Source organism: Triturus cristatus, chromosome 12, assembly GCF_964204655.1.
Source record: "Triturus cristatus chromosome 12, aTriCri1.1, whole genome shotgun sequence".
Classification (NCBI taxonomy): domain Eukaryota; kingdom Metazoa; phylum Chordata; class Amphibia; order Caudata; family Salamandridae; genus Triturus; species Triturus cristatus.
In genome coordinates this window covers 780,240,793-780,265,464 of record NC_140595.1, presented here as the reverse complement: position 1 = coordinate 780,265,464, position 24,672 = coordinate 780,240,793, and the positions used below count along the sequence as shown (strand labels likewise).

The window sequence follows — 24,672 nt, the reverse complement described above, 5'->3', positions numbered from 1 at the left end:
AGAGTGGTTTACGCTGCTTCCTTTCCGATGCAGAGTGGTTTACGCTGCTTCCTTTCCGATGCAGAGTGGTTTACGCTGCTTCCTTTCCGATGCAGAGTGGTTTACGTTGCTTCCTTTCCGATGCAGAGTGGTTTACGTTGCTTCCTTTCAGATGCAGAGTGGTTTACGTTGCTTCCTTTCAGATGCAGAGTGGTTTACGCTGCTTCCTTTCAGATGCAGAGTGGTTTACGCTGCTTCCTTTCAGATGCAGAGTGGTTTACGCTGCTTCCTTTCAGATGCAGAGTGGTTTACGCTGCTTCCTTTCAGATGCAGAGTGGTTTACGCTGCTTCCTTTCAGATGCAGAGTGGTTTACGCTGCTTCCTTTCAGATGCAGAGTGGTTTACGCTGCTTCCTTTCAGATGCAGAGTGGTTTACGCTGCTTCCTTTCAGATGCAGAGTGGTTTACGCTGCTTCCTTTCAGATGCAGAGTGGTTTACGCTGCTTCCTTTCAGATGCAGAGTGGTTTACGCTGCTTCCTTTCAGATGCAGAGTGGTTTACGCTGCTTCCATTCCGATGTAGAGTGGTTTACGCTGCTTCCATTCCGATGTAGAGTGGTTTACGCTGCTTCCATTCCGATGTAGAGTGGTTTACGCTGCTTCCATTCCGATGTAGAGTGGTTTACGCTGCTTCTATTCCGATGTAGAGTGGTTTACGCTGCTTCTATTCCGATGTAGAGTGGTTTACGCTGCTTCCTTTCAGATGCAGAGTGGTTTACGCTGCTTCTTTTCAGATGCGGAGTGGTTTACGCTGCTTCTTTTCAGATGTGGAGTGGTTTACGCTGCTTCCTTCAGATGCAGAGTGGTTTACGCTGCTTCCTTTCAGATGCAGAGTGGTTTACGCTGCTTCCATTCCGATGTAGAGTGGTTTACGCTGCTTCCTTTCAGATGCAGAGTGGTTTACGCTGCTTCCATTCCGATGTAGAGTGGTTTACGCTGCTTCCTTTCAGATGCAGAGTGGTTTACGCTGCTTCCTTTCAGATGCAGAGTGGTTTACGCTGCTTCCTTTCAGATGCAGAGTGGTTTACGCTGCTTCCTTTCAGATGCAGAGTGGTTTACGCTGCTTCCTTTCAGATGCAGAGTGGTTTACGCTGCTTCTTTTCAGATGCAGAGTGGTTTACGCTGCTTCCTTTCAGATGCAGAGTGATTTACACTGCTTCCTTTCAGATGCAGAGTGGTTTACGCTGCTTCCTTTCAGATGCAGAGTGGTTTACGCTGCTTCCTTTCAGATGTTGAGTGGTAAACGCTGCTTCCTTTCAGATGCAGAGTGGTTTACGCTGCTTCCTTTCAGATGCAGAGTGGTTTACGCTGCTTCTTTTCAGATGCAGAGTGGTTTACGCTGCTTCCTTTCAGATGCAGAGTGGTTTACGCTGCTTCCTTTCAGATGCAGAGTGGTTTACGCTGCTTCCTTTCAGATGCAGAGTGGTTTACGCTGCTTCCATTCCGATGTAGAGTGGTTTACGCTGCTTCCATTCCGATGTAGAGTGGTTTACGCTGCTTCCATTCCGATGTAGAGTGGTTTACGCTGCTTCCATTCCGATGCAGAGTGGTTTACGCTGCTTCCTTTCAGATGCAGAGTGGTTTACGCTGCTTCTTTTCAGATGCAGAGTGGTTTACGCTGCTTCTTTTCAGATGCAGAGTGGTTTACGCTGCTTCTTTTCAGATGTGGAGTGGTTTACGCTGCTTCCTTCAGATGCAGAGTTGTTTACGCTGCTTCCTTTCAGATGCAGAGTGGTTTACGCTGCTTCCATTCCGATGTAGAGTGGTTTACGCTGCTTCCTTTCAGATGCAGAGTGGTTTACGCTGCTTCTTTTCAGATGTGGAGTGGTTTACGCTGCTTCCTTCAGATGCAGAGTGGTTTACGCTGCTTCCTTTCCGATGCAGAGTGGTTTACGCTGCTTCCTTTCCGATGCAGAGTGGTTTACGCTGCTTCCTTTCAGATGCAGAGTGGTTTACGCTGCTTCCTTTCAGATGCAGAGTGGTTTACGCTGCTTCCATTCCGATGTAGAGTGGTTTACGCTGCTTCCTTTCCGATGTAGAGTGGTTTACGCTGCTTCCTTCCGTCAGACACAGCTCTGAATCATGTACCGAGTTAAGCTCGGCGAGCCACAAAAGGCTCAAGCCCGATGCCTGGCTCTGCTTAGCTTGGATCCTCGAGCCGAGGCTTCATGTGGTTTCTGCAGCGTTGGGGGAAGGGGATGGGGGCGCATTTATATTCGTAACTTCATCTTGATAACCCATCACTTTCAACAAATGTCACTCAGTGCAGTGATACCATCCAACGCTCTAGACGTGTTTTTTTTTTATTTTGAAGACTATCATAATTTTGCGCGAGGATTCTGACACAATTGACCTGCTACATATGCTGGCGGCTCTCAGAGCCGAGCCAGACTCTTGGCTCGGCTCACCCACCTCTAGCACAGAGGCATCTTTCGGTGTACAGAGGTGAGCCGCCTAATTGTTTCCTCGACTTTGCTGGCACCGGGCCAGGTATTTACCGGTAGGAACAGCACCTCCTCCCCGCAGAATGCCGCCTGTCGGGGCGCGGCCCGGCCCCATGCCTCTGCACCTGCATGGGGCGTCACGTGCAGGAATGACCCAGGCGTGCCGGGCTCGACTCTCGAGGCACGTCATGTCAGGTGGGAGCAGCTCATCCACGCTCTGCATTCTGGTACTTGCAGTCCTCAGTCAGCCCCTCATACCTGGCAAGGGACCGTCTGGCGACACCCCGCCAAGGCGAACGTTGCAAAATGGTTTTGCAAACAAGTAGGTTTTTGCTTTCTTCATCAGACTAGGTGCCCGCCTTCTACAAGCACTCAACGCAGACATTTGTATGTAGCCTTCAGGTCATAAAGTCGCAAGAGGGGCCGACTCAGCCTTCCATCCTTCTGAGGCAAGTTACTTATTCTAATCATTTCAGAATTCCTGCTTCAAGGATCAGCCGGGATTCGTGGGCCAGCTTTCATTAAGAAATGCCAGGGAACTCACCTCAAATAACATTTTGCACTAGGTGTACGCAAATTAGAAATATGAAAATGACAAACGCAATAAAAGTTGGATACATTTCAAGATGTGGATATGTTTACATTTTTGGATTTGAAATTTCAACTGGTCATCCAGGATATTCAATCGCAGTTTAGACAATCGGAATGAGGCAATGGAATTGGCCAATCAGAATTCAAAACGTTTGGCTGTGGCTCTTCCAATTGGTCGGTCTGAATTCACACATTCGGATTACATATTCTAACAGTCGATTGGCGTTTCAACATTCGGAGCCTGGCATTTCTAGTGGCCGGTTGGCATGCCCATGTTCGGGTTTAGACGTTTTACTTATTTTTTATTTCTTATTTATGCAGTGTCCTGGGCAGCAGAAGAGGCCAAGGGCGTTCTTGCACTTTGCGTTAGAACAGAAAGGGCGCAAGATAGAGCACAGAGGCGGGCGAGACACTGAACTCTCGATGCATGCTCGAACCAGACGACTGGCTCTCACTGAGCTCAAGCTCCTTTGGACCCTCGAGCCCAAAACGAGTCGAGCTTTCAAGCGTCTTCTGCCTGCCACCCAGGATGTAATCTCATGCGCCAAGAAGAAAAGAAAAAACATTATAGCCTTGCATGTAAAACAGCAGATGGAAAAGGATACCCCTCTGGAGGTTGAATTGCACAATGTGAAACCAGAAAAGCAGGGATCATTCCCGGCTTCCCCTCTGACTAAACTGTGTGATCCTAGGCAAATATTTCAGTGCGCCTTCTTCCTCTTCCTGATCAAAGACAAGTCCTCCATGACACACGAGTTCAGGATGCGCGCTGTACAAAAACCTCTCCTCTTTGATTTAATAGACAACAATGCTGCTCCACCTAAAATATATAATATGCATGTAGGGTCCTTATGACACCTGCTGTGCCTCTTAAGTCACTAATGCCGTTGTCATCAGCACGGGGGAGGCATGGATGATTCAAAGTTCATGTTTAACCCCTTCCCTGCTCATGACGGAACCACTCCGTCATGAGCCATGGGTGCCGTGTGCTCATGACAGAGTGGTTCCGTCATGCTGCGGCCGTTGGCGGCCGCTCCGCCCACGCGGCGCTAAATCCCCGCCTGTGCGGGCGATTAGCGCAGTGGGCGGAGACGTGACGGAACCACTCCGTCATGAGCACAGCTCACGCGTGGCTCGTGACGGAGTGGTTCCGTCACGAGCACAGCGCCACCGCACCTGCCCCCAAACCCCCCCCAGCGCCACGGCGGAATTCCTGCCGTGGCGAAGGGGTTAAAAACTAGAGGTGGGCAAGCAACTGAAAGCTAAAGCCAGACTCAAGCCTGAAGCCTCGTCTTGGATCAGCTCGCGTACCTGTTGGAACGTCGAGCCCATGACGAGTCGAGCTTTCATGTGGCTTCGGCCTGCTTCCCTCCCTCTACCTAGGGTGTGGTGTTATGGTGAGAGTTGTCGACCGTGGAACCATGTTTGAGTCTCGGCGCAGGGCCGGACTGGGAACAGAAACCGGCCCTGGCAAACTGCTAAGCCGCTTCCCCCCCGATTTTGTTAACGAGGGCTGATATTGTCAACCCCCAGTAACAAAAACAAACCGGCCCCCACCCTAGCGGCCTACCGGGGAAACGTCCAGTGCCCGCTATGACCAGTCCGGCCCTGTCTCGGCATCAGGTCAATTACCTGTGATTCGAAACAAATCCTGTAATTTACACCTGCCTATAAACAATGAAGGTGACCTCGTTTAGGGAAAATGATGCTCATGTAAACTGCTGGGAGTTTGCGTTATATTTAAAGAATGCACCAAGAGGTAAAAACAAAGTTTCAACATACGGAAAGACTAACAGATACAAATTTACTGGCTGATTTGTACAAAGTGAAACCAGAACACCTGGATAAAGTGTAGCCATCCCACTTAAATGGTGTGATCTTAGGCAAATATTTTATTTCACCAAATCTCTGATCATTGTTGGATATGAAAGCACTTTCAAATATGCCAGTTCAGAATAGCAGTCGCACAAAACTATCACTTTTAATAAGTATGATGAGGAATAAGTACTTGTCAGTGCAGTGAAGCAAATTTGAAGAGACTTGATCATATTTTACGTGATATTTGATATATGAATTACATAGCATATATTTTCAGGGCTCGGCTCGTGCACGGGCTCTGAGATCCGAGCAAGACCCTTGGCTTGGCTCTCCCTGCTGAAGTGTTGGCTTGCCCACCTCTATTAAAAACTATCACTTTTAATAAATGCCTCTCAAAGCAGTGATATGATCTGATAAACTAAACTGAAACCCGCCTGAGTGTTAAAGAAAGACACTTCCCAAGAGCATTGGGGAACCACTTATGCAATATTTGAGAACCAGGGCTCAAGCTAAGCCAGCTGGGAATGAGGCTGTCTAAAGCATTAGATGTAAAACTAACTGTGCAAAATGTAAAGATCAACGTGATTGCCACTAAAGCTACATGTGTAGTAGGAACAGCGGGACACATGTTGTTTGTACTGAATAAATACCAATTAAAAAAAAACACAAAAAAAAAACATTTTTTTAATTTAGAGGAGGCTATCATTTTTATTTAAAAAAAGAAAAATTGGGCTGATTTACATGCCAACTATATTCATAGCTGGTCCCAGTATCTTAGTGCCAAACCAGGCCCTAGACTCGGCCCTAGCTCGGATATCTCTCAAATTTGTTGGCTCGCCCATCTCTGGTAGAACCCTTTATGTCGACTGTACACTGGGTATCAGTCAGTGAAGCGTGCAAGCGCCAGTATTGAGGAGCAAACCAGGGCGACAAAATGGCGCCGTTTGCTGGGTTAAAAGTGACCCACTGACAGGCGCAGAACTCAGTGGCGTAGCGAGCACTTTGGTTGCCCATGGCGGTACCCGATTTGCCACCCCGCGGCGGCCGATTTAAGAGCGGGGGTCTATTGCTGCCCCAAGAACGGCAGGTAAAAACGGGGGAGGCTGCTGCCCTCAAACCTTGAGCTGCCCGGGGCGGACCGCGCCCCACCTTGCTACGCCACTGGCAGAACTCCAAGAAAAGAGGAGGCGGGCAATAGGGGAAGATGTTCTTTTAAGATATTAGGGTCAGAACAAGTTTGGAAGAGGCAGTGGGAGAGACAAAATGAATGGGAGAGAGAGAACTCCACGATTAACAGAATAGAACAAAAAGTTAGCTAAAACAAAACGATGTGGAAAGCAAGAGATCGATAAGGGATGTTCCAATGCAGACATTCTAACGTGGAAGATGAAAGCATCCAGCGTGTTAAAAATGGAGGAAGTACAGAAGTTGAAGACAAGCTTGGAAGTGCTTTGAAACAGAAGGGGCTTCAACTCATTTGTCCACGGGGAGAGGCGGGACGTTTTAATTTGCCTATCACATTCGGGTTGAGCGACTGGAATTCAGATGTTTAGCTTTGGTCCTGCCAGTTGGTCGGCTGGAATTCAAACATTCGGGCTCAGATACTCCAATCAGGAGGCCACAATTCAGACATTCATAATTAGACATTGCAACTGGTAAACTCAAACTCGGACTTTTGTATTTAGATGGTCCAGTGGGCCAAATGAAGTTCAGGCTTGTGTGTTGAGGCGTTTCAGCCCGTCCACCAGAATTTATTCAACTGCAGCTCACATATTTGAATTTAGAAACTGCATCGAGGACATTGGCAAGAAGGCATTCCAACTGGTTCATCAGACTTCAGCCTTTGGCCTTCGATATTTGCATCCATCGGTTGCAATTAATAGATTTGAGTTTGAACATTCTAGTTGATTAATCGTAATTAAAAGATTTTGGGCCAGATGTACGACCCTTTCATTTAGCGCCTCGCAATTTACGACTCATTGTGAGTCGCAAATTGCGAGGCGCTAAATGAAATGTACAACAGTGTTATTGCACAGTTTTGCGATTCCCAATGGGGCCGCAAATTGCCAGGCTCATTAGTATTAATGAGCCTCTCGCAATTTGCAAGCCCATTGGGAATGCCAGCCCTCCCAGGGATGGAGGCCTGTTGGGCTCAGCAGACCACCATGTCTGAGACTGCCTTTTAATAAAGCAGCATTTTTTTTTCTTTAATAAAGCCCGTTTTTCTTAAAGGAAAACAGTATGCATTAAAAAAAGAAACGTTTTCGTTTCTCTTGAAGAAGGTGGTAATTTGCGAGTGTTTTGTGACCGCAGTTGCGGTCACAAAACATTCACACATAGCATTGCGGACGCAATTAGGGAGGGAATGCCCCTTCCTAATCGCGACTTGCAATTCCTAAATAGCGAGTTGCAAATAAATTGTGACTCGCCATTTAGGAATTGTACATGGCCAACAGTGATTTTGCATGGGCAAACGGGTTTGCAAACCTGTTTGCGCATGCAAAATCACGTCGTACATCTGGCCCTTTGAAGTGAAAAGAACCCAACGCCACGTGACTTGCAAAAAGAACAAGCAGCGGTGCAGGCGTGTTGATCGGCACGCGGACTGCTGATGGAACTTCTGCCATTTTGATGAGTTATTTGGGATGCTGCTGTCTACACAATCTGTCCCCCGTGGCCTTGAATCGCCTCTGTAGACACGGGATGCTCGCAGACACACTGGTCGCACACCTCCATGACGCACGCGCGCAGTCTAGTAAAGGATGGATGCTTGACTAAATCTCAGCCACTGGTAATCATTTCGGGCCACATTCCCGTTCAGAGTTTTTCAGCTCATCTGCTGTACCGCGGGCCTGGACCAGCCATATGCAAATCAGCAGTCTTCGAGCCAACCCACTAGGGGCGATACAGGCAGGGCTGCAAGCCCAGATGCACTCTGCAGAAACCCCAGAAAAGTGTGCTTGTTTTGCTCTTCGGGGTTTGGTCTGGGCTCTTTTTATTGGAGCGGGGGCAGGGCTGATTTGTATATGGTTGGCCCCTATCTGGGCACAGTGGGCAAAAATCAATGGGTTGGAATACAGCTCTAATCACAATTTCCAGTGGCTGAGATTAATTCAAGTATTTCTTCCATTCTTTTTTTCTATTTCTTGCAACCTAGTGGCCTCTGGTGGTCATTTATGGTGGCGCCATAAGGCAGTTGCCTGCAGTGACATTAATGTAGCAGTAGCCCTGGGCACAGAGGGGTTAAGAAGAAGACCTGTGCACACATCTTACGAAAGCAAGTTATGCTCCACAGCACACTTACCCAACCCTCAACCTCTGTGGCCACAGGCCCGATCCTATGCAATGTCACACCTTATTATAGAAAGGGACTTTATTGGACCCTTGTGAAGGGAAAATATGTGTAGTGTCAAAAATGGGTGTGGCTATGATGTTGGAAGCTGTAGGAACTCAAAAAGAAATTTTTCTCAAGCAGTTGGGCCACAGTGAGCTTGCAGGAACTGACATGTTTCCCCTAGTTCAGTTACACTCCAGGATGATATGATAATGGTGGAGAAAGACAGACAAAGGCATCTTTCAACATGGTCTGCATGTTGCCCCTAATTCAAAGAAAATATATTTCTACCAGCACGCTCACTCTGTAAATTACCTTAACATTTCAGGGCCCCACTCACAAACATCATGGACAAATGCAGCGAAAGCGCAATGGAAGTCCTATTCTCTGTACCCACATGGGATCTGACATATCAAACAAGCACAAACTACGTGCCACGAGCCAAAGTACTTGGGTATAAACTGGGTACCTGTAGAGGCGTCATCCAAAGAAGAGTCATCGAAGTCCTCTCTCTGTTCCTTTGAAGACGAGTAAGAAGATGGCCGCTCCCGGAAGCATTTCATAGCATGATGGCGACGTAGCTGAGTGCGAGTCCTCGATGGCTCCTCCTCCTCCTCTTCCAAAGTGTTCTGCTCCAGCTGTTTCTTAAGGGAGCCTTTCCGAAAGAAGGGCAAGGGCGCCAGCGAGCTCCGGGGTGGCTTGCGGGGAGCCTTTGGGGGAACAGCTGGAGGGAGAGCCTCATTTTCAAGTGAGGTCTGTGACCCGAGTTTGCTCTTCCTGGGGGGTTTAGGGACGGGTGCTGGTTCGAACAGTGGCTCCTGCACGGTGTCGGACACAGGAGTTGAGTCCGAAGACCCACATTCATAATCCCCTGTAGTGGGCGCGCCAGCTTCGTCTTCACTGAAACTCCTGTCAGACATGGACCGGTAGTAGGTTAGGACAACATTGCCCGTACTTGAGCCGTCTGGAGTTATCCCATTGTGGTGGCCATTGGTCATGCCAGGGGCCTTCAAGCCGTTGGCCATGCCAGTGGCGTTTGGTAGGTTCTGCCGCTTCATAGGGTAGCTGCCAAAGGGCTTCTTGTTTGGTAGTGCCATACTTGCCTTAGGAGTCCTGTTTTTGGTGTCCGGGATGACGCCGGCCACGTTCCCGTTCACATCTTCCGAAGAGTCACACTTGGTGACTTCCTTGTCCTCTCGGTTGACCACAAAAACCTGGCGAAAGGGCGGCGAGTCGTCTGCAGAGGAAGAGGAGTCCGAAAGGGTGGCAGCCTCGTTTTCCCTGTCGACTACCTGTACGCTGGAGTCAGGAACCCACACCATCACCATGCCCGGCCTCTTGGCATGGCAGCTGCAGGGGCAGTCTCTCTGGCAAACGGGCACTGTCTGCATGTTGGCATGCTTGCCTTCCGTACCATCCACGGGGGGCGAGAGAGGCTGGTCTGCTCTTAGTTCTGTAAAAATCAAAAAAATGGGAGAAAATAATGAAGTAGTGGACAATGCCATGCTGCACATTTTGAAATTTGAGACAGTAAAACAAAACAGACCATTCTACAACAACCATAACTGGTGACGCCAGTAACAAGGTATTTGCTATAATGCTGGTTTCGCCCTTTACATACATCACATTTTTTTTTATCATGGCAGACGTTTCTCGAACACGTGCAGCGCATTGAAGAGGGTCGTGTCGGGAGTGCTGTTGAGACCAGATTACAGAACCAAGGGAGCAGACTGCTGGGATAGGACTGCACAGAACAAATGCTGTCTTTTAACATATTAACACTAGATATGTTTACAATCTCAGCTGAAGTGAGTTGCCCAGAATCACATGGTTCTTTCAGTCGCGTGCCTATGCTGGGAACGGATCCAAGGGTCTCCAGTTCCCCAAATCAGCAACCCCCCAACTAGACGTCATCCTTTCTCTGGGTCTTAAGGATGCAGATTAGGGGATGTGTAAAGGTTTTCAGTTTCCTTCGGTCTGCAGAGTTCCTGATGTTTGCTCTTGGCACAGTTATCTACCGCATCTCTAGTTCATATTTACCACATAGTATTGTCATTTTCACTCTAGTCTAATCAAACAGAGCTAATTTGGTAAAGGCGCGGTTATTTCTACGCAAATTTACTTTTCGCGGAGCTTTCTCACTGCGCAGAAAGAGTATTAGCTGCAAAGTACATCTTGCGTAAAACCATTTTGTTACTGGTAAAAGCACGTCGGTGACAAGTCACGAAAGCGGGAAAGTGAAATACGTCGCATCCTTGGGGAAGTTGCAAAGATTTCCACGGACATTTTCAGAAAGACTTAGCACGTCCCAAATGCATTGGGCACAATTGACTTGCACCGCTGGGGGTACAGCAGTCCCTGCCCTGCGGCTGGGGGTCGCCCTGCACCCACAGCACCACGGGGTCAAAGTGCAGGCCTCCGTGGCCCCTATACGCGCCCCTGGACTGTGCCGGCCAGGGTACATCGGCACCACAGGGCGGCGCCATCCGTGCCCCATGGCCAGCGTTGGCAATGCGCTCAAGACTGCCATCGTCGTGACCCCAAAACCTTCAGAAACGTCACGGATCAAAGAAGTGATGCGGATCACGACCAACACAGTACATGGACTGGTGTGGGTTACATAGTGCCAAGAGGCCGCCTTTCAAGTACTTTACTTCACGGCACTTCGAGAGTGTGGCGTAGCGTGTCCGAGAAGCCTCTTAAAATACGGCTCTCTCTCGAAGCATTGAAAAAGAAAATGAACGCCTGGCCGACCTTTCGGCGACACCTGACGTCACACATTCCCAAAGTCGGTCTCTGCCACCGGACCCGTCCGTCTCTAGGCAAGGCAGAGGGGCGAGACCTGGGGGTGGCACAGGCAGGAGACAGAGGGGTGAGCCCTGGGGGTGGCAGTGAGGGGTGATAGGGGCTTAAGCAGAAGTCACGGCGAGCAAGGAGCCAGGCCCGAAGGAGACCTACCGCCCTCCCGGCCCTGACGGTGCCTGCTCCCCCTTCCCCTCCGACGGTGCCTGAAGTACCCTCTCCCTGACGGTGCCTGAAGTACCCTCTCCCTGACGGTGCCTGAAGTACCCTCTCCCTGAAGGTGCCTGAAGTACCCTCTCCTGGCGGTTTCTGCACCCCCCTCTCCCTGACGGTGCCAGAATCACCCTCCACTGACTGTGCCTGCCCCCCTCCCCTTACGGTGCCTGAATCACCCTCCCCTGACGGTGCCTGCACCCCAACAGTTACTGCGCCACTCCTACCCCACCCTGACGGTGCCTGCCCTACCCTACCCTGTGTTGCCTGCACCCCTCCCCCTCTGACGGTGCCTGGACCCCCCCCCCCCCCCCCACCGACGAGGTCTGTACAACCCTCCCCTGACGTTGCCTGTACCACTCCCCCTGCCCTGACGGTGCCTGCACCCCCCCCACTCCCTTCCCCTGACAGTTCCTGCACCCCCCTCTCCTGACAGTTCCTGCACCCCCCTCCCCTGACAGTTCCTGCACCGCCCTCTCCCTGACGGTGTCTGCACCACCATCCACTGACGGTGCCTGTACCACTCCCACTACCCTGACTGTGCCTGCACCCCCCCCCCCCCCTTTGACGGTGCAGAGTTTGTCATGAAAAGGTTAGCTGGACTGTCTACTCTACAGAAACATTTCTTCAAGATGAACTGCAGGACATTCGGAGTTCCCTGATGGAGGATTAGTCCCAGCACAGCAGAGCTGTCGCTCAGGTTACAGAGATCCCACAGGCTCGGGCGTCGGAAGCAGAGTTATTAATTAGGTTTCACGGGCCCTGCATCAGCAGAGATCCATCCATCACATTTAAACGGAGTGTATAAGCGAGGCCTCGGACCAGCAGGGCTATCTCTCAGGGTACACAGGTCTCACACCTCCGGGCTCCGGTCCGCAGCAGAACTCTTGTGGGGTCCACAGACCTCGGCGCCAAAGTAGGAAAACTATCGCTCCGATTGCAGAGCCCTTAAAGGGCCAGAGGTCGCACAGTGAGCTTTCTTTCAAGGGGGCACAGAGCTCACTGGGGCCATGATGGAGATACATGCTTACATAGCGCCTCGATCGCAGCACTGCATCTTAAAGATTGATAACAAACAGGAGTTACTATTGTGAAATTCAGCGCCTTCAAACGATGAAAGGCCAGTCACCCGTGCGGCCTGGCACCGACCTACCGAGCACTGCTAGTGGGGTCAAGACCAGCGGTCTGAGGGCCGTGCACCGGTCTCTGGGGTCCAGTCAAGAACCAGTTTAGATTGTTTACCGGCATTGGAAGCTGTGATGACCAAACTACACACAGATCTCCGACGCATGCACATTAACCCACTGAGCCAATTTACAGTGATTGGGCACTGTACGCGCAGACTGAAAGCAGATCTCTGGAGCGGGTGCATCATCGCCAGGAGGAGCTTAAACTAGCGCCTTTGCAGAGGACACACTACCTCAATGAGCCACTCTATGGGCACAGAAATTAGCTACAGGTCTCCGCACAAGGCGCAGACCCTATCAAGCTTTCAGACCACCTTAGCCAGAAAAATAGGTATACATATATATATATATTTTTAAAGAGCCCATTTTCTTCTCTAAACCTGTGTGGTTCAGAATACACACATTTTGATACACTCTGCAGTCCCAGCAGCAATAAAAGTACGCCTGGGCAAAATGTTCATTTCGCATTGTGCTTTTTACGCGAAACTCCAGAAGTTATGCCATTAGCCCACGTTACGAAATCAAGTCCATTCAGGTACGGGTAAAAATTCTACTGTGGGAACCTAGGAACAACCTGAAAAGAACACCAGCTTTTCCTGTTTTGCTCAAAATGCGTCCTTGTGTGCAAGAACGCATTTTGCGCTAAAATATAGCACTACATGCCAGGCTTGCATTTTTTGTAATTTTCCAAAAATCTGCTAAGTATGGAAAACAGATTATAGCATTTTGCACACTCCTAGCTGAAAGGAGTTACTTAATAAATAAGACTCACCTGTGTGCGAAAGAGCGTCTATGAAAGGGCAGTGCATGTCCAGGGACCGGGGAAAAGTCAGTCACATTAGAAGAGAGAAACTGCAAATGTTACTAAAACCCCTAAGGTATCCCTCAGAAGACCAGCCCTCCTCCCCCCCCCACATCCAGCAGGCCCTCCTCATACAGGCCCCACCATACTCTCAAGCAAGAGCCACCGTACCCTACAGACCTCACCGCTCGGGGGCGTGGCTTAGTCAGTTACATTCATGAGGGACACAGATTTCCCAACCATCACTACCATTACAGTGGCAGAGTGGACGAAAAGAGTTATGAATGAAGCACCCCATAAGATCCATCCAGCCCTTTGTTTATTCTTGGCCTGTTTTGTGTGCGAGGGAAGTGGAGGGGTGGGTGTGTAAAGCTCTAGTAAGTGTGTGTTTGTGCAATGAGGGGCGCTAATCCAAGTGGAAGCCCAGCCGCAAACACTGCTAGCCAAGCTAGTGGCTCTTGGAACCAACTACAGACACCAGAATCAATCTATTAGGGGGGGGTCACACCCCCAACCCCCCTGGAGCTACGTCACTGTTCATACTGGCCTACAGACCACTACATAACCCAAGATCCCCGGTCAGCCTTTAAAGTACCCCCCAATACCACACATGGTTCATCATTCCTGACACTCACCCCACCCCTCTCGACAGCGTTCACAGCATTACCCAGGGTAAACCGAGTGTGCGTGCAGTCTACGCCCTGCTCTCGGCTCAGAACCATGGCCGGAGGCCTACCTCACTCAACCCTACACTGCCACGGAAACACTGTACACCCAGTTCAGTGCTATTTCTGACCTCAGACCCTCTGGGCGCAAAGAAAGACAGAAACAGAGCTCTAGACCTAGTAAAGTCGATGGTTAAGTAGTGGGCATGGCACCGAGAAGGGTGGACGGCCCATGGGGTGATCTTCCATTAATATCGACGTGGCATCTGAAAAACCAAGCTCCCACACAGTATGCTTGAGACAAAAGGCAGCACCCCACCATCCTTAGTCACAAACTACAACAGGAGGCCAACAGGCCATCAACTGTTAGAAAACAAACTGTGACTTACTCAACGCTGCACTTGTAGTCGAGTGTCGGGTTGTAGCTGCATATCCGAACTGCTTTTCTGATCCAAAGCTGGGTTGTAAGTCGGCTGAAATATACTTGTAAGCAGTTTTGGGCTACTTATTGCAGAGGAATAAGTTTATACGTATTGACTGATACGGTTGTACTTGCCGATGACTAGGGTTGTAGTTGACAGTCAGCGGCCTGATCGTCCTCGAGTAGATGCTTTACACTGGTTGTCGAGCCGTACGGATGTCTGTACTGGTCATTGAATCGCAGGGCTGTGTTTGGCGTCGAGTGGCTGGATTGTGGTGACCCAGAGTATGTGATCTAATGGCAGCTGTTGTCAAGCTTTGGTGCTGTGTTTGTTCGAGGAAACCGTAGTATCTCTTGAGTGGGAAGATTGTAGTTGTTGTTAAATGCTATAGTTGCGCTTCTCATTCAGCACAGCATCGCACTTGTTAAGTGTTGCATTTGTCAAAGCTCCCGGTTGTATCCGTTAAATGACAAGGCCGTATTACCAAACATGGCAGTGGCATGTGCGATGCTGCAAGGTTGGATTGGTGGTCTGTCACGCAGCGGGCCCGTGGTAGTTGAGAGTCGTGGCTGCTTCCTTTAAGTGGTAGATTACTACTAAAGCAGCAGGTGTTGCATCTGTTAAGAAGCCGGGCGGTTGAGCACGGTGGCTGTGTCCGTTAAGCATCGAGGTCGAACCTCAGTATTGCATTTGTAACCGCTAAGCGGTTTGTCTGTACCAGTCAAGCGTAATGATCGTGCACCTTAGCATCGGGGTTGTACTTGTGCTGCGTTTCAGTTGCATCTGATAAGGGGGCAAGGTAGAGTGTGCTGGTTGTGTCCCTTGAGAGGTAAGGTTCTACTTGTTGGGCTTCGCCTTTGTATCCATCGAGTGTCAGGGTAGTTTTGTCATGCGTTGAAGTTCTACTTGTTCTGATCAGTTGTATCCGTCAAGCAGCGTTGTTTTAGTTGTTGGATGCGGCGGTTGTATTTGTTACGCTGCAGGCCCTACCTGTTGAGTGTGGTGGCTGCATGCCTCAGTTGCCAAGGTTCTTCTACTTGTTAAACATCCCATTAAGCAGGAAGGTTCTAGTTGTTAAACTCCACTGTTGTATCCAGTAAGTGGCAGGACTCGAATAGTCCAACCTTGCAATTGTCTCCGTTAAACAGTGTTCTACTGCCCAAGGTTGCTCTGTTAAGTAGCACGGTTCACCCTTTGAACACTGCGGTGTATCCCTTATGCAACGGAGTTCTACTTTTCCAACGTTGTGGTGTATCCGTTAATCATCAGTTTTCTACTCCTGGAAGGAACACTGCAGATGTCCCTGTTAAACCGCAGGGTTCTACTCCCAGAACATCACGTTTATCCGCTAAGCCGCAGGGTTCTACTCCTTGAAGGTTGCGGTGTATCCGGTAAACCGCAGGGTTCTACTCCCAGAACCTCGCGTGTATCCGCTTAACCGCAAGGTTCTACTCCCAGAACATCGCGTGTATCCGCGAAACCGCAGGGTTCTACTCCCAGAACATCGCGTGTATCCGCTAAGCCGCAAGGTTCTACTCCCAGAACATCGCGTGTATCCGCTTAGCCGCAAGGTTCTACTCCCAGAACATCGCGTGTATCCGCTAAGCCGCAAGGTTCTACTCCCAGAACATCGCGTGTATCCGCTAAGCCGCAAGGTTCTACTCCCAGAACATCGCGTGTATCCGCTTAGCCGCAAGGTTCTACTCCCAGAACATCGCGTGTATCCGCTAAGCCGCAAGGTTCAACTCCCAGAACATCGCGTGTATCCGCTTAACCGCAGGGTTCTACTCCCAGAACATCGCGTGTATCCGCTTAACCGCAGGGTTCTACTCCCAGAACATCGCGTGTATCCGCTAAGCCCCAAGGTTCCTTTACTCCTGGAACGTCTCGTGCACCCGTTAGGCTGCAGGGCTCTCCGTCCTCAGTCCCCGGGTGTCCTCCTCTCCCAGCCCGCGCTCGCCTCGCCCTGCTCTGGCCTCTCCCCCGTCTCTGCCGCCGCGCCTGACGCGTCCTGCCGCCTGCACGGATCGGGTTCCCTCTTACCTCACTGCTTTGGATTTGTTGCTCCGCAGGAAAGCATGTGCCGGGCCACTGCCCTTTCTGGGAGCGCAGTCGGTCGCCAGTGGGGATACCGCACCCTTGGCTCCGGCACAACTTTCACGAACGTTTGTACAACAGCAAGGCTTGCCAAGGCTGGCGGGCAAATATCAAAGGAGGCGGGCGGCACAGGGTGGGCCGACAAGGGGCGCTGCACAGACGACTCGAACTATGCAACTGGAAGCGGCGGGAGCAGCTGTGCAGCGCACGAGGGTCACACGGGCGGTCTGCACCTGTGCTGGGGCTAACGTGCGAACTGGGCCTGGCGTGGCCAGCACTGGGTTCAACGGACGTCCTTGGCAGGGGCTGTGTTCAACATGTGACGCCTTTGGCCCTGATGGGCCTGTACTCTGTTCAACATGTGACGCCTTTGGCCCTGATGGGCCTGTACTCTGTTCATCATGCTAAGTCCTTGCCCCGGCTGGGCCTGTACCCTGTTCAACATGCTAAGTCCTCGGCATGGCTGGGCCTGTACTCTGTTCAACATGCTAAGTCCTCGGCCCTGCTGGGCCTGTACTCTGTTCAACATGCTAAGTCCTCGGCATGGCTGGGCCTGTACTCTGTTCAACATGCTAAGTCCTCGGCAAGGCTGGGCCTGTACTCTGTTCAACATGCTAAGTCCTCGGCCCTGCTGGGCCTGTACTCTGTTCAACATGCTAAGTCCTCGGCATGGCTGGGCCTGTACTCTGTTCAACATGCTAAGTCCTCGGCCTGGCTGGGCCTGTACTCTGTTCAACATGCTAAGTCCTCGGCCCTGCTGGGCCTGTACTCTGTTCAACATGCTAAGTCCTCGGCATGGCTGGGCCTGTACTCTGTTCAACATGCTAAGTCCTCGGCCCTGCTGGGCCTGTACTCTGTTCAACATGCTAAGTCCTCGGCATGGCTGGGCCTGTACTCTGTTCATCATGCTAAGTCCTCGGCCTGGCTGGGCCTGTACCCTGTTCAACATGCTAAGTCCTCGGCCCTGCTGGGCCTGTACTCTGTTCAACATGCTAAGTCCTCGGCCCTGCTGGGCCTGTACTCTGTTCATCATTATAAGTCCTTGACCCGGCTGGGCCTGTACTCTGTTCATCCTGCTAAGTCCTTGGCCCTGCTGGGCCTGTACTCTGTTCAACATGCTAAGTCCTCGGCCCTGCTGGGCCTGTACTCTGTTCAACATGCTAAGTCCTTGGCCCTGCTGGGCCTGCACTCTGTTCAACATGCTAAGTCCTCGGCCTGGCTGGGCCTGTACCCTGTTCAACATGCTAAGTCCTTGGCCCTGCTGGGCCTGTACTCTGCTCAACATGCCAAGTCCTCGGCCTGGCTGGGTCTGTACTCTGTTCATCATTCTAAGTCCTCGGCCTGGCTGGGCCTGTACTCTGTTCATCATTCTAAGTCCTCGGCCTGGCTGGGCCTGTACCCTGTTCAACATGCTAAGTCCTCGGCCCTGCTGGGCCTGTACTCTGTTCATCATTCTAAGTCCTCGGCCTGGCTGGGCCTGTACTCTGTTCAACATGCTAAGTCCTCGGCCCTGCTGGGCCTGTACTCTGTTCAACATGCTAAGTCCTTGGCCCTGCTGGGCCTGCACTCTGTTCAACATGCTAAGTCCTCGGCCTGGCTGGGCCTGTACCCTGTTCAACATGCTAAGTCCTTGGCCCTGCTGGGCCTGTACTCTGTTCAACATGCTAAGTCCTCGGCCTGGCTGGGCCTGTACTCTGTTCATCATTATAAGTCCTTGACCCGGCTGGGCCTGTACTCTGTTCATCCTGCTAAGTCCTCGGCCCTGCTGGGCCTGTACTCTGTTCAACATGCTAAGTCCTCGGCATGGCTGGGCCTGTACTCTGTTCAACATGCTAAGTCCTTGGCCCTGCTGGGCCTGCACTCTGTTCAACATGCTAAGTCCTCGGCCTTGCTGGGCCTGTACCCTGTTCAACATGCTAAGTCCTTGGCCCTGCTGGGCCTGTACTCTGTTCAACATGCTAAGTCCTCGGCCTGGCTGGGCCTGTACCCTGTTCAACATGCTAAGTCCTCGGCCCTGCTGGGCCTGTACTCTGTTCAACATGCTAAGTCCTCGGCCCTGCTGGGCCTGTACTCTGTTCAACATGCTAAGTCCTCGGCATGGCTGGGCCTGTACTCTGTTCAACATGCTAAGTCCTTGGCCCTGCTGGGCCTGCACTCTGTTCAACATGCTAAGTCCTCGGCCTTGCTGGGTCTGTACTTTGTTCAACATGCTAAGTCCTCGGCCTGGCTGGGCCTGTACTCTGTTCAACATGCTAAGTCCTCGGCCTGGCTGGGCCTGTACTCTGTTCAACATGCTAAGTCCTTGGCCCTGCTGGGCCTGTACTCTGTTCAACATGCCAAGTCCTCGGCCTGGCTGGGCCTGTACTCAGTTCAACATGCTAAGTCCTCGGCCTGGCTGGGCCTGTACTCTGTTCAACATGCTAAGTCCTCGGCCTGGCTGGGCCTGTACTCTGTTCAACATGCTAAGTCCTTGGCCCTACTGGGCCTGTACTCTGTTCAACATGCTAAGTCCTCGGCCTGGCTGTTCCTGTACTCTGTTCAACATGCTAAGTCCTTGGCCCTGCTGGGCCTGTACTCTGTTCAACATGCTAAGTCCTTGGCCCTGCTGGGCCTGCACTCTGTTCAACATCCTAAGTCCTCGGCCTGGCTGGGCCTGTACTCTGTTCAACATGCTAAGTCCTCGGCCTGGCTGGGCCTGTACTCTGTTCAACATGCCAAGTCCTCGGCCTGGCTGGGCCTGTACTCTGTTCAACATGCTAAGTCCTTGGCCCTGCTGGGCCTGTACTCTGTTCAACATGCCAAATCCTCGGCCTGGCTGGGCCTGTACTCTGTTCAACATGCTAAGTCCTCGGCCTGGCTGGGCCTGTACTCTGTTCAACATGCTAAGTCCTCGGCCTGGCTGGGCCTGTACTCTGTTCAACATGCTAAGTCCTTGGCCCTACTGGGCCTGTACTCTGTTCAACATGCTAAGTCCTCGGCCTGGCTGTTCCTGTACTCTGTTCAACATGCTAAGTCCTTGGCCCTGCTGGGCCTGTACTCTGTTCAACATGCTAAGTCCTTGGCCCTGCTGGGCCTGCACTCTGTTCAACATGCTAAGTCCTTGGCCCTGCTGGGCCTGTACTCTGTTCAACATGCTAAGTCCTTGGGCCTGTACTCTGTTCAACATCCTAAGTCCTCGGCCTGGCTGGGCTAGCACGGTGTTCAACATGTGCCCAGTCAAGGCTCTTCGGCTGACCCTTCCTCAGTGTGCCACACGGCTGTCTGTGCCACAGGGTTCCATGCCAGCTGACGCTGCATGTCCGGGCTGTGTGACAGCTTGGCTGACAGCGTGACTATGAATGGGGTTTTGAGTGAATGTGACGTGTGCGGTGTGTCCCTGCACGCGGAGGGCAGCGCTGTGCCCTGGGAGGTCTAAAGATGCTAAAACGCCCGTGCTGGATGGGTGGGCATTCTTAAACCTCTTGACCGAATACCTGGCGTTTTGTAATAAAGGTAAACCTTACTAGAGCGGCCATTAAAGATGATGGCAACAGCCCGCCTACCACCACCACTCCTGGTAGGACTCTGCGCATCCAGAAAGAGCTAGGCCCAAACACAAGAGGAAGTGAGACCTTCAACACAAGACATCAGACAGGGCCCTGCCCCCCCCCACCAACACATCCCGGATGCTCTGTGTAGTCGGGTATCGACAAGCGCCCAACACCACACAAAACAACACAAACAAAAAACAGGGCACAATGGAACGGGCGCACATGCAGTGCCTTACAGAAGCACCTGTATCTTCAAGGCACTGTGTCCCCAACAGGCCCTACCACTAAGAAACGACGCACAACCACTACAGTACGCAAAGCATGGATACAACAGAGCACATCAATTCTATATAGTTGGATATCAACCAGCTCACAACTACACGCTCAACAAACAGGCACTCACACAACAGCGCACATTGAACAGATGCGCAGCACCCTACAGATGCGCCCAACAGGAATTCCCACTAGGAAACCAACACCCAACGGTACACATTAGGCAGAACACTGAACTCACGCGCAACACAACTCAGGTATGCCATATAAATGGCTATCAACACCACAAATATATGTATGACAGTAAACAACAAGGGCACACAGCACCTTCAAGTAGAAACCAACCTGCAGCCGCAACAGTATACATTACACAGACCACTGAGTTTACACACAAAACAGCTCAGACACTCAGACATAAGGCTGGCCATCTCTGAGCTCTCAGCAGTATTAAGCAATCCTACCCCCAACCGGACATATTAGTCACAGTGTTAGTCCTGCCCTCCCTGCAGGGTCACCCCCAGACTTTTTGCCTTCACCCCTCCTGTTTTGCCGAGTTTGTTTCTGCTGGCTTTATGACTCTGTACACTTTACCACTGCTAACCTGTGCTAAAGTGCTTGTGTTCGCTCCTTAAAACGAGATAAAATTGGCCTACACCCGATTGGTATTTTTAATTTACTTGCAAGTCCCTAGTAAATGGTACTACGTGTACCCAGGGCCTGTAAAGTAAGTGCTAATAGTGGGCCTGCAGCACTCACTGTGCCACCCACTAAAGTAGCACTTTAAAACATGTCTGAGGCCACCCACTGCAGCTTTTAGTGCAATTTTTAAACTGCCCTTTTGACTTAGCAAATTTAACCTTTTGCCAGCCCTATACCTTACTTTATAACACTTATAAGTCACCCCTAAGGTAGGACCGAACAGCTCCTAGGGCAGCGCGAATGGTATGTAAAAAGTAGGACATATCCACTTAAGTTTTACACGTTTTGGCAGTTAAAAAATGCTAAATTTGTATTTCACTGTTGTAAGGACTACCTCTTTCACTGAATAATGATGGGTTACCTTATTAGATTTGAGATGTGCTAACTTTGCATTGGAAGCAGCTAGAGCTATGCTATTTAGATTCAAATGAATTGTCATTTAAAATCATATTAAATGGTATAGTCGGATTTTAAGTCTCAGTTCTGAAAATGGCACTTTTAGAAAGTTGGCTTTTTTGTCCTAACCCCTTGTTCCTTCTGCCATTATCCTGGGTCACATGACTGGGAATGGCTCCGATGTTGGGGGTTGGGTATTGCCCTGTCACTGGGGGGTGAGGGTCGGAAAAGTTTCAGCGCTCCGTCCATCCTCTCCTTGTGTTTGCTTTGTTTGCCCCGCGTTGGCAGGGTATGCCCAGACGTGGGTCCCTTGCTCACTTTGCCACTGGATTCAAGCTAGCCTGGCTGATGAAGGGTTTTACCCAAAAACTGGTCCCAGGATGCTTGTTTTCGGTTCAGGGAAGACCTGGCTTGGCAGTTCGGGCTGGACGGTTCCCATAAGGCTCAGGGTCAAGACCGATTTGCATATAGCTGGGTCTGAACTGAGGTGGAGAAGTGAGCTAAAGAATGATGATGGATTCAACCCAGATCTGTGACTGGTGGTGAGTGGTGGCGAGTGTCCGTAAAGTTTCAGCGCTCCGTCCATCATCTCCTTGTGTTTGCTTGGTTGGGTATTGCTGCCAGACAGTGAGATAACTGGGGCTTATTTCTGGACAGCATGGGCCATCCTTACAGGATGGCTGGGGGTGAAGCTGTACCTTTTCCCACTTGCACTACAAAAGTCTATGCCTCCAGCACACACAAAGGGGCCTGTCACCAGCCTATTGTCACAACAGTCAGTTTGGAGCCTGGACAGGGGAAGAACTTTCCAGAACCAGATGTGGCGTAGGACAGCGAGTCTCCGCACACAAAGGCTGGATAAAATATTGGATCGCCAGAACCACTCTTCAGATCACTTCTAGACCCGTGGACTCAGAAGAAGGACTGCTCTGCTACTGAAAGGACTGCTCTGCGGCATGAGGAAGGAAGACTGGACCTGCTTCTTGAACCTAGGACCACCAGAGTGACTCAAAGGGCTAGCTGGCCCTTTGTGATCTCCAGGGAAACAAAAGCTCCAGGGACCTTGAATCATGCTCCTGTCCTCTGCTGGAGTGAATTATAACCCTCCCCCACCCCCCAAGTGTTGTCCCCACCCCCCAGGTCCAGGACCCATGAATGTGGTGTTGGTGGTACTGCTCCGGCCTAACCCTAAAAGCTGAAACTTATAAAAAATCTTTCAACTAAAACTGCCTGAGAACTGACAGAAGTCCGAGACATACCTGCCAGCCGACTTGCCGAAGGTGCATCGCCAGCCGCCCTGACTTTGCGGTACGTAGCTCTTGCTACGTCGTTCTCTGCAGTAGCAAATGCTTTCCAGAGGGACCTCTCGATGAAGATATCTGGCCTCGTGGAGTCCTCTTTGGCTACAGCCTAAGTCAGAAAGTAAAACTCTTCACCGCAACATTGTCTAGTGGCTCCCCGAGGACGATGACCTATTCTTGCGTACAGCCTGCTGTCCTCCCCCTCTGAGGATTACCTTCTCCAGGAAGCCTTCAATACTTTTTGTAAGTCTGAAAGTAACTCCTTGACCAGGGTGAACCTGGTACCTGTAGCCGACTTTCGCTCCATCGTGGTCAGCTGTAACTTGTGAGTTTGTCCTAGTATATCGCAACCAGATACCCACGGTAGGCGCTGCCTTCTTTTTACTGCTATTTTCAGTAAAAACGTAAAAAATTCCAAACTCTGGTTCTACTAATTGGATTAAATTAATTTTGATGTCTTTTATTAACTTAAAATGTACTCTATTTTTCTAAATAAAATTAAGTGTGCAGGGTTTTTACTTTAGTACTATTCGTGAGCTGCATAAATTCTTTACACATTGTCTAAGGTAAGCATGACTTCTTTTGTGCCAAGCTTCCGGAGGGTTAAGCAAAGGTTAATTAAGTGACTTTTGGTGGTTCACCCTCACAAGGACTTTGTTTATTATTTGAGTAGGGCATCCACCCCTCTCAACTAATAACCTCATTTCTAACACACAGCAACACACACAGCCAACACTGCACAGAATCTCCATACCTTAAGACCCTCGCAACCTTGAAGCTCACAACAGCACTCCAATGTTCCCAAACCAGGGTAGCCTCCATGGTAAGACCGCACTAAAAGCCAATACCCCCCAGTCAGTCAGGTTTAGGCATAATGTTGACCCTAATGAAGCAGAATACTTTCACTTGCCTTCAACAAGCACCTAAAGGCAGGCAATGCTCAACCAATCCTCCCAGATGGCAAGTACAGAACCTGGAAAAACCTCCATCCACACACACCAGACAACACAAACAATTACAACACAGAGTCACATATTTCCATAAAAGCACTAAATCAAAAATCAGAAAACAGATTCTGGTCTGTGTTAAAGTCCTCGACACCAAGCCATAAAGTTAACTAAACTTCAACAGCGCTGTGAGGCAATAAGATGATTAAAGCGCTATACAAATCTCCACAAAGTAACATGACAAAAGATCACATCTGCAGCCACCCAAGACATTTTGTGACACAAACCTAGACTCAAAGATAGTTTTTGACTTCTGCCATGTGATGGTCTACATACACTTTACCATGTGTGTGTGTTTTTTTCCTGTTACTTTGCTGTACGGTATCACACTCTGAAAAGGGTTTCCAGAAACCAGCTAAGTCTTCCAAAATCCTTCTGCCAAGTCTACCCTAGCTCAGACTGCCCTAACATGATTTAGCATTTTAAAATGCGGATATTTCAGATGTGCCCCTTTTCATATCATTACTTTACCCGCTTCCGAAAGGCCTTAATCTTTTTTTTTTTTTTTTTATTATTTTTGTGCAAGCATGAAAAGATTACAGATGTGGCACGTCCATACCATCATGTCAAACTTACATCTTGTTATTAGTCCACAGCCGTTATGCCCATAACCCTGAGGCCGGGCAGCAACACCTAGGTATTCCAATAGTGTGCAAATGTTTCCAATGTTACGCGTTCCACATGGAACCCCACGATCCTGCTTTTTGTCTATTTTCCACCACAACACCCCCCCCCCCCCCCTTCCCCCACTACCCCCTACAGAACTAATAGCACGTCCCCCTCCAGGGTTGACAGATAGCTCCCAAGTCCATCCAACTATGTGTCACCAGTCCACCGGTTTCATTCGTGCATAGTGCATTAGTGCTTGTCCCCCCTCCCATAACACAATATAGCATCTCGCATGTACGGAATCTCTAAATGAATCACTGTCACTGTCTTGTACGGGTACTCATCGTTATCAGGTGGTCCCTCCCGCCCATCCCCGCCATCTACCCCTCTATGTGTGTCCTCCTATGTGTCCCACCTCTAGGCCATGGTATTGTCTCCATTTGCT

General features: G+C 50.4%; 1 protein-coding gene across 6 annotated transcripts in view; it reads right to left on the bottom strand.

The window, feature by feature from the left end:
- Nucleotides 1-24,672, bottom strand: part of ARHGEF15 (Rho guanine nucleotide exchange factor 15) — a 344,297-nt gene that overhangs the window by 81,451 nt on the left and 238,174 nt on the right. For all 6 annotated transcript variants that reach the window (XM_085639089.1, XM_085639083.1, XM_085639084.1 and 3 more), the window contains one exon: nucleotides 8,694-9,677. In XM_085639089.1, coding sequence (XP_085495215.1) covers nucleotides 8,694-9,677 — 984 coding nt within the window. The remainder of the gene's footprint in view (nucleotides 1-8,693; nucleotides 9,678-24,672) is intronic.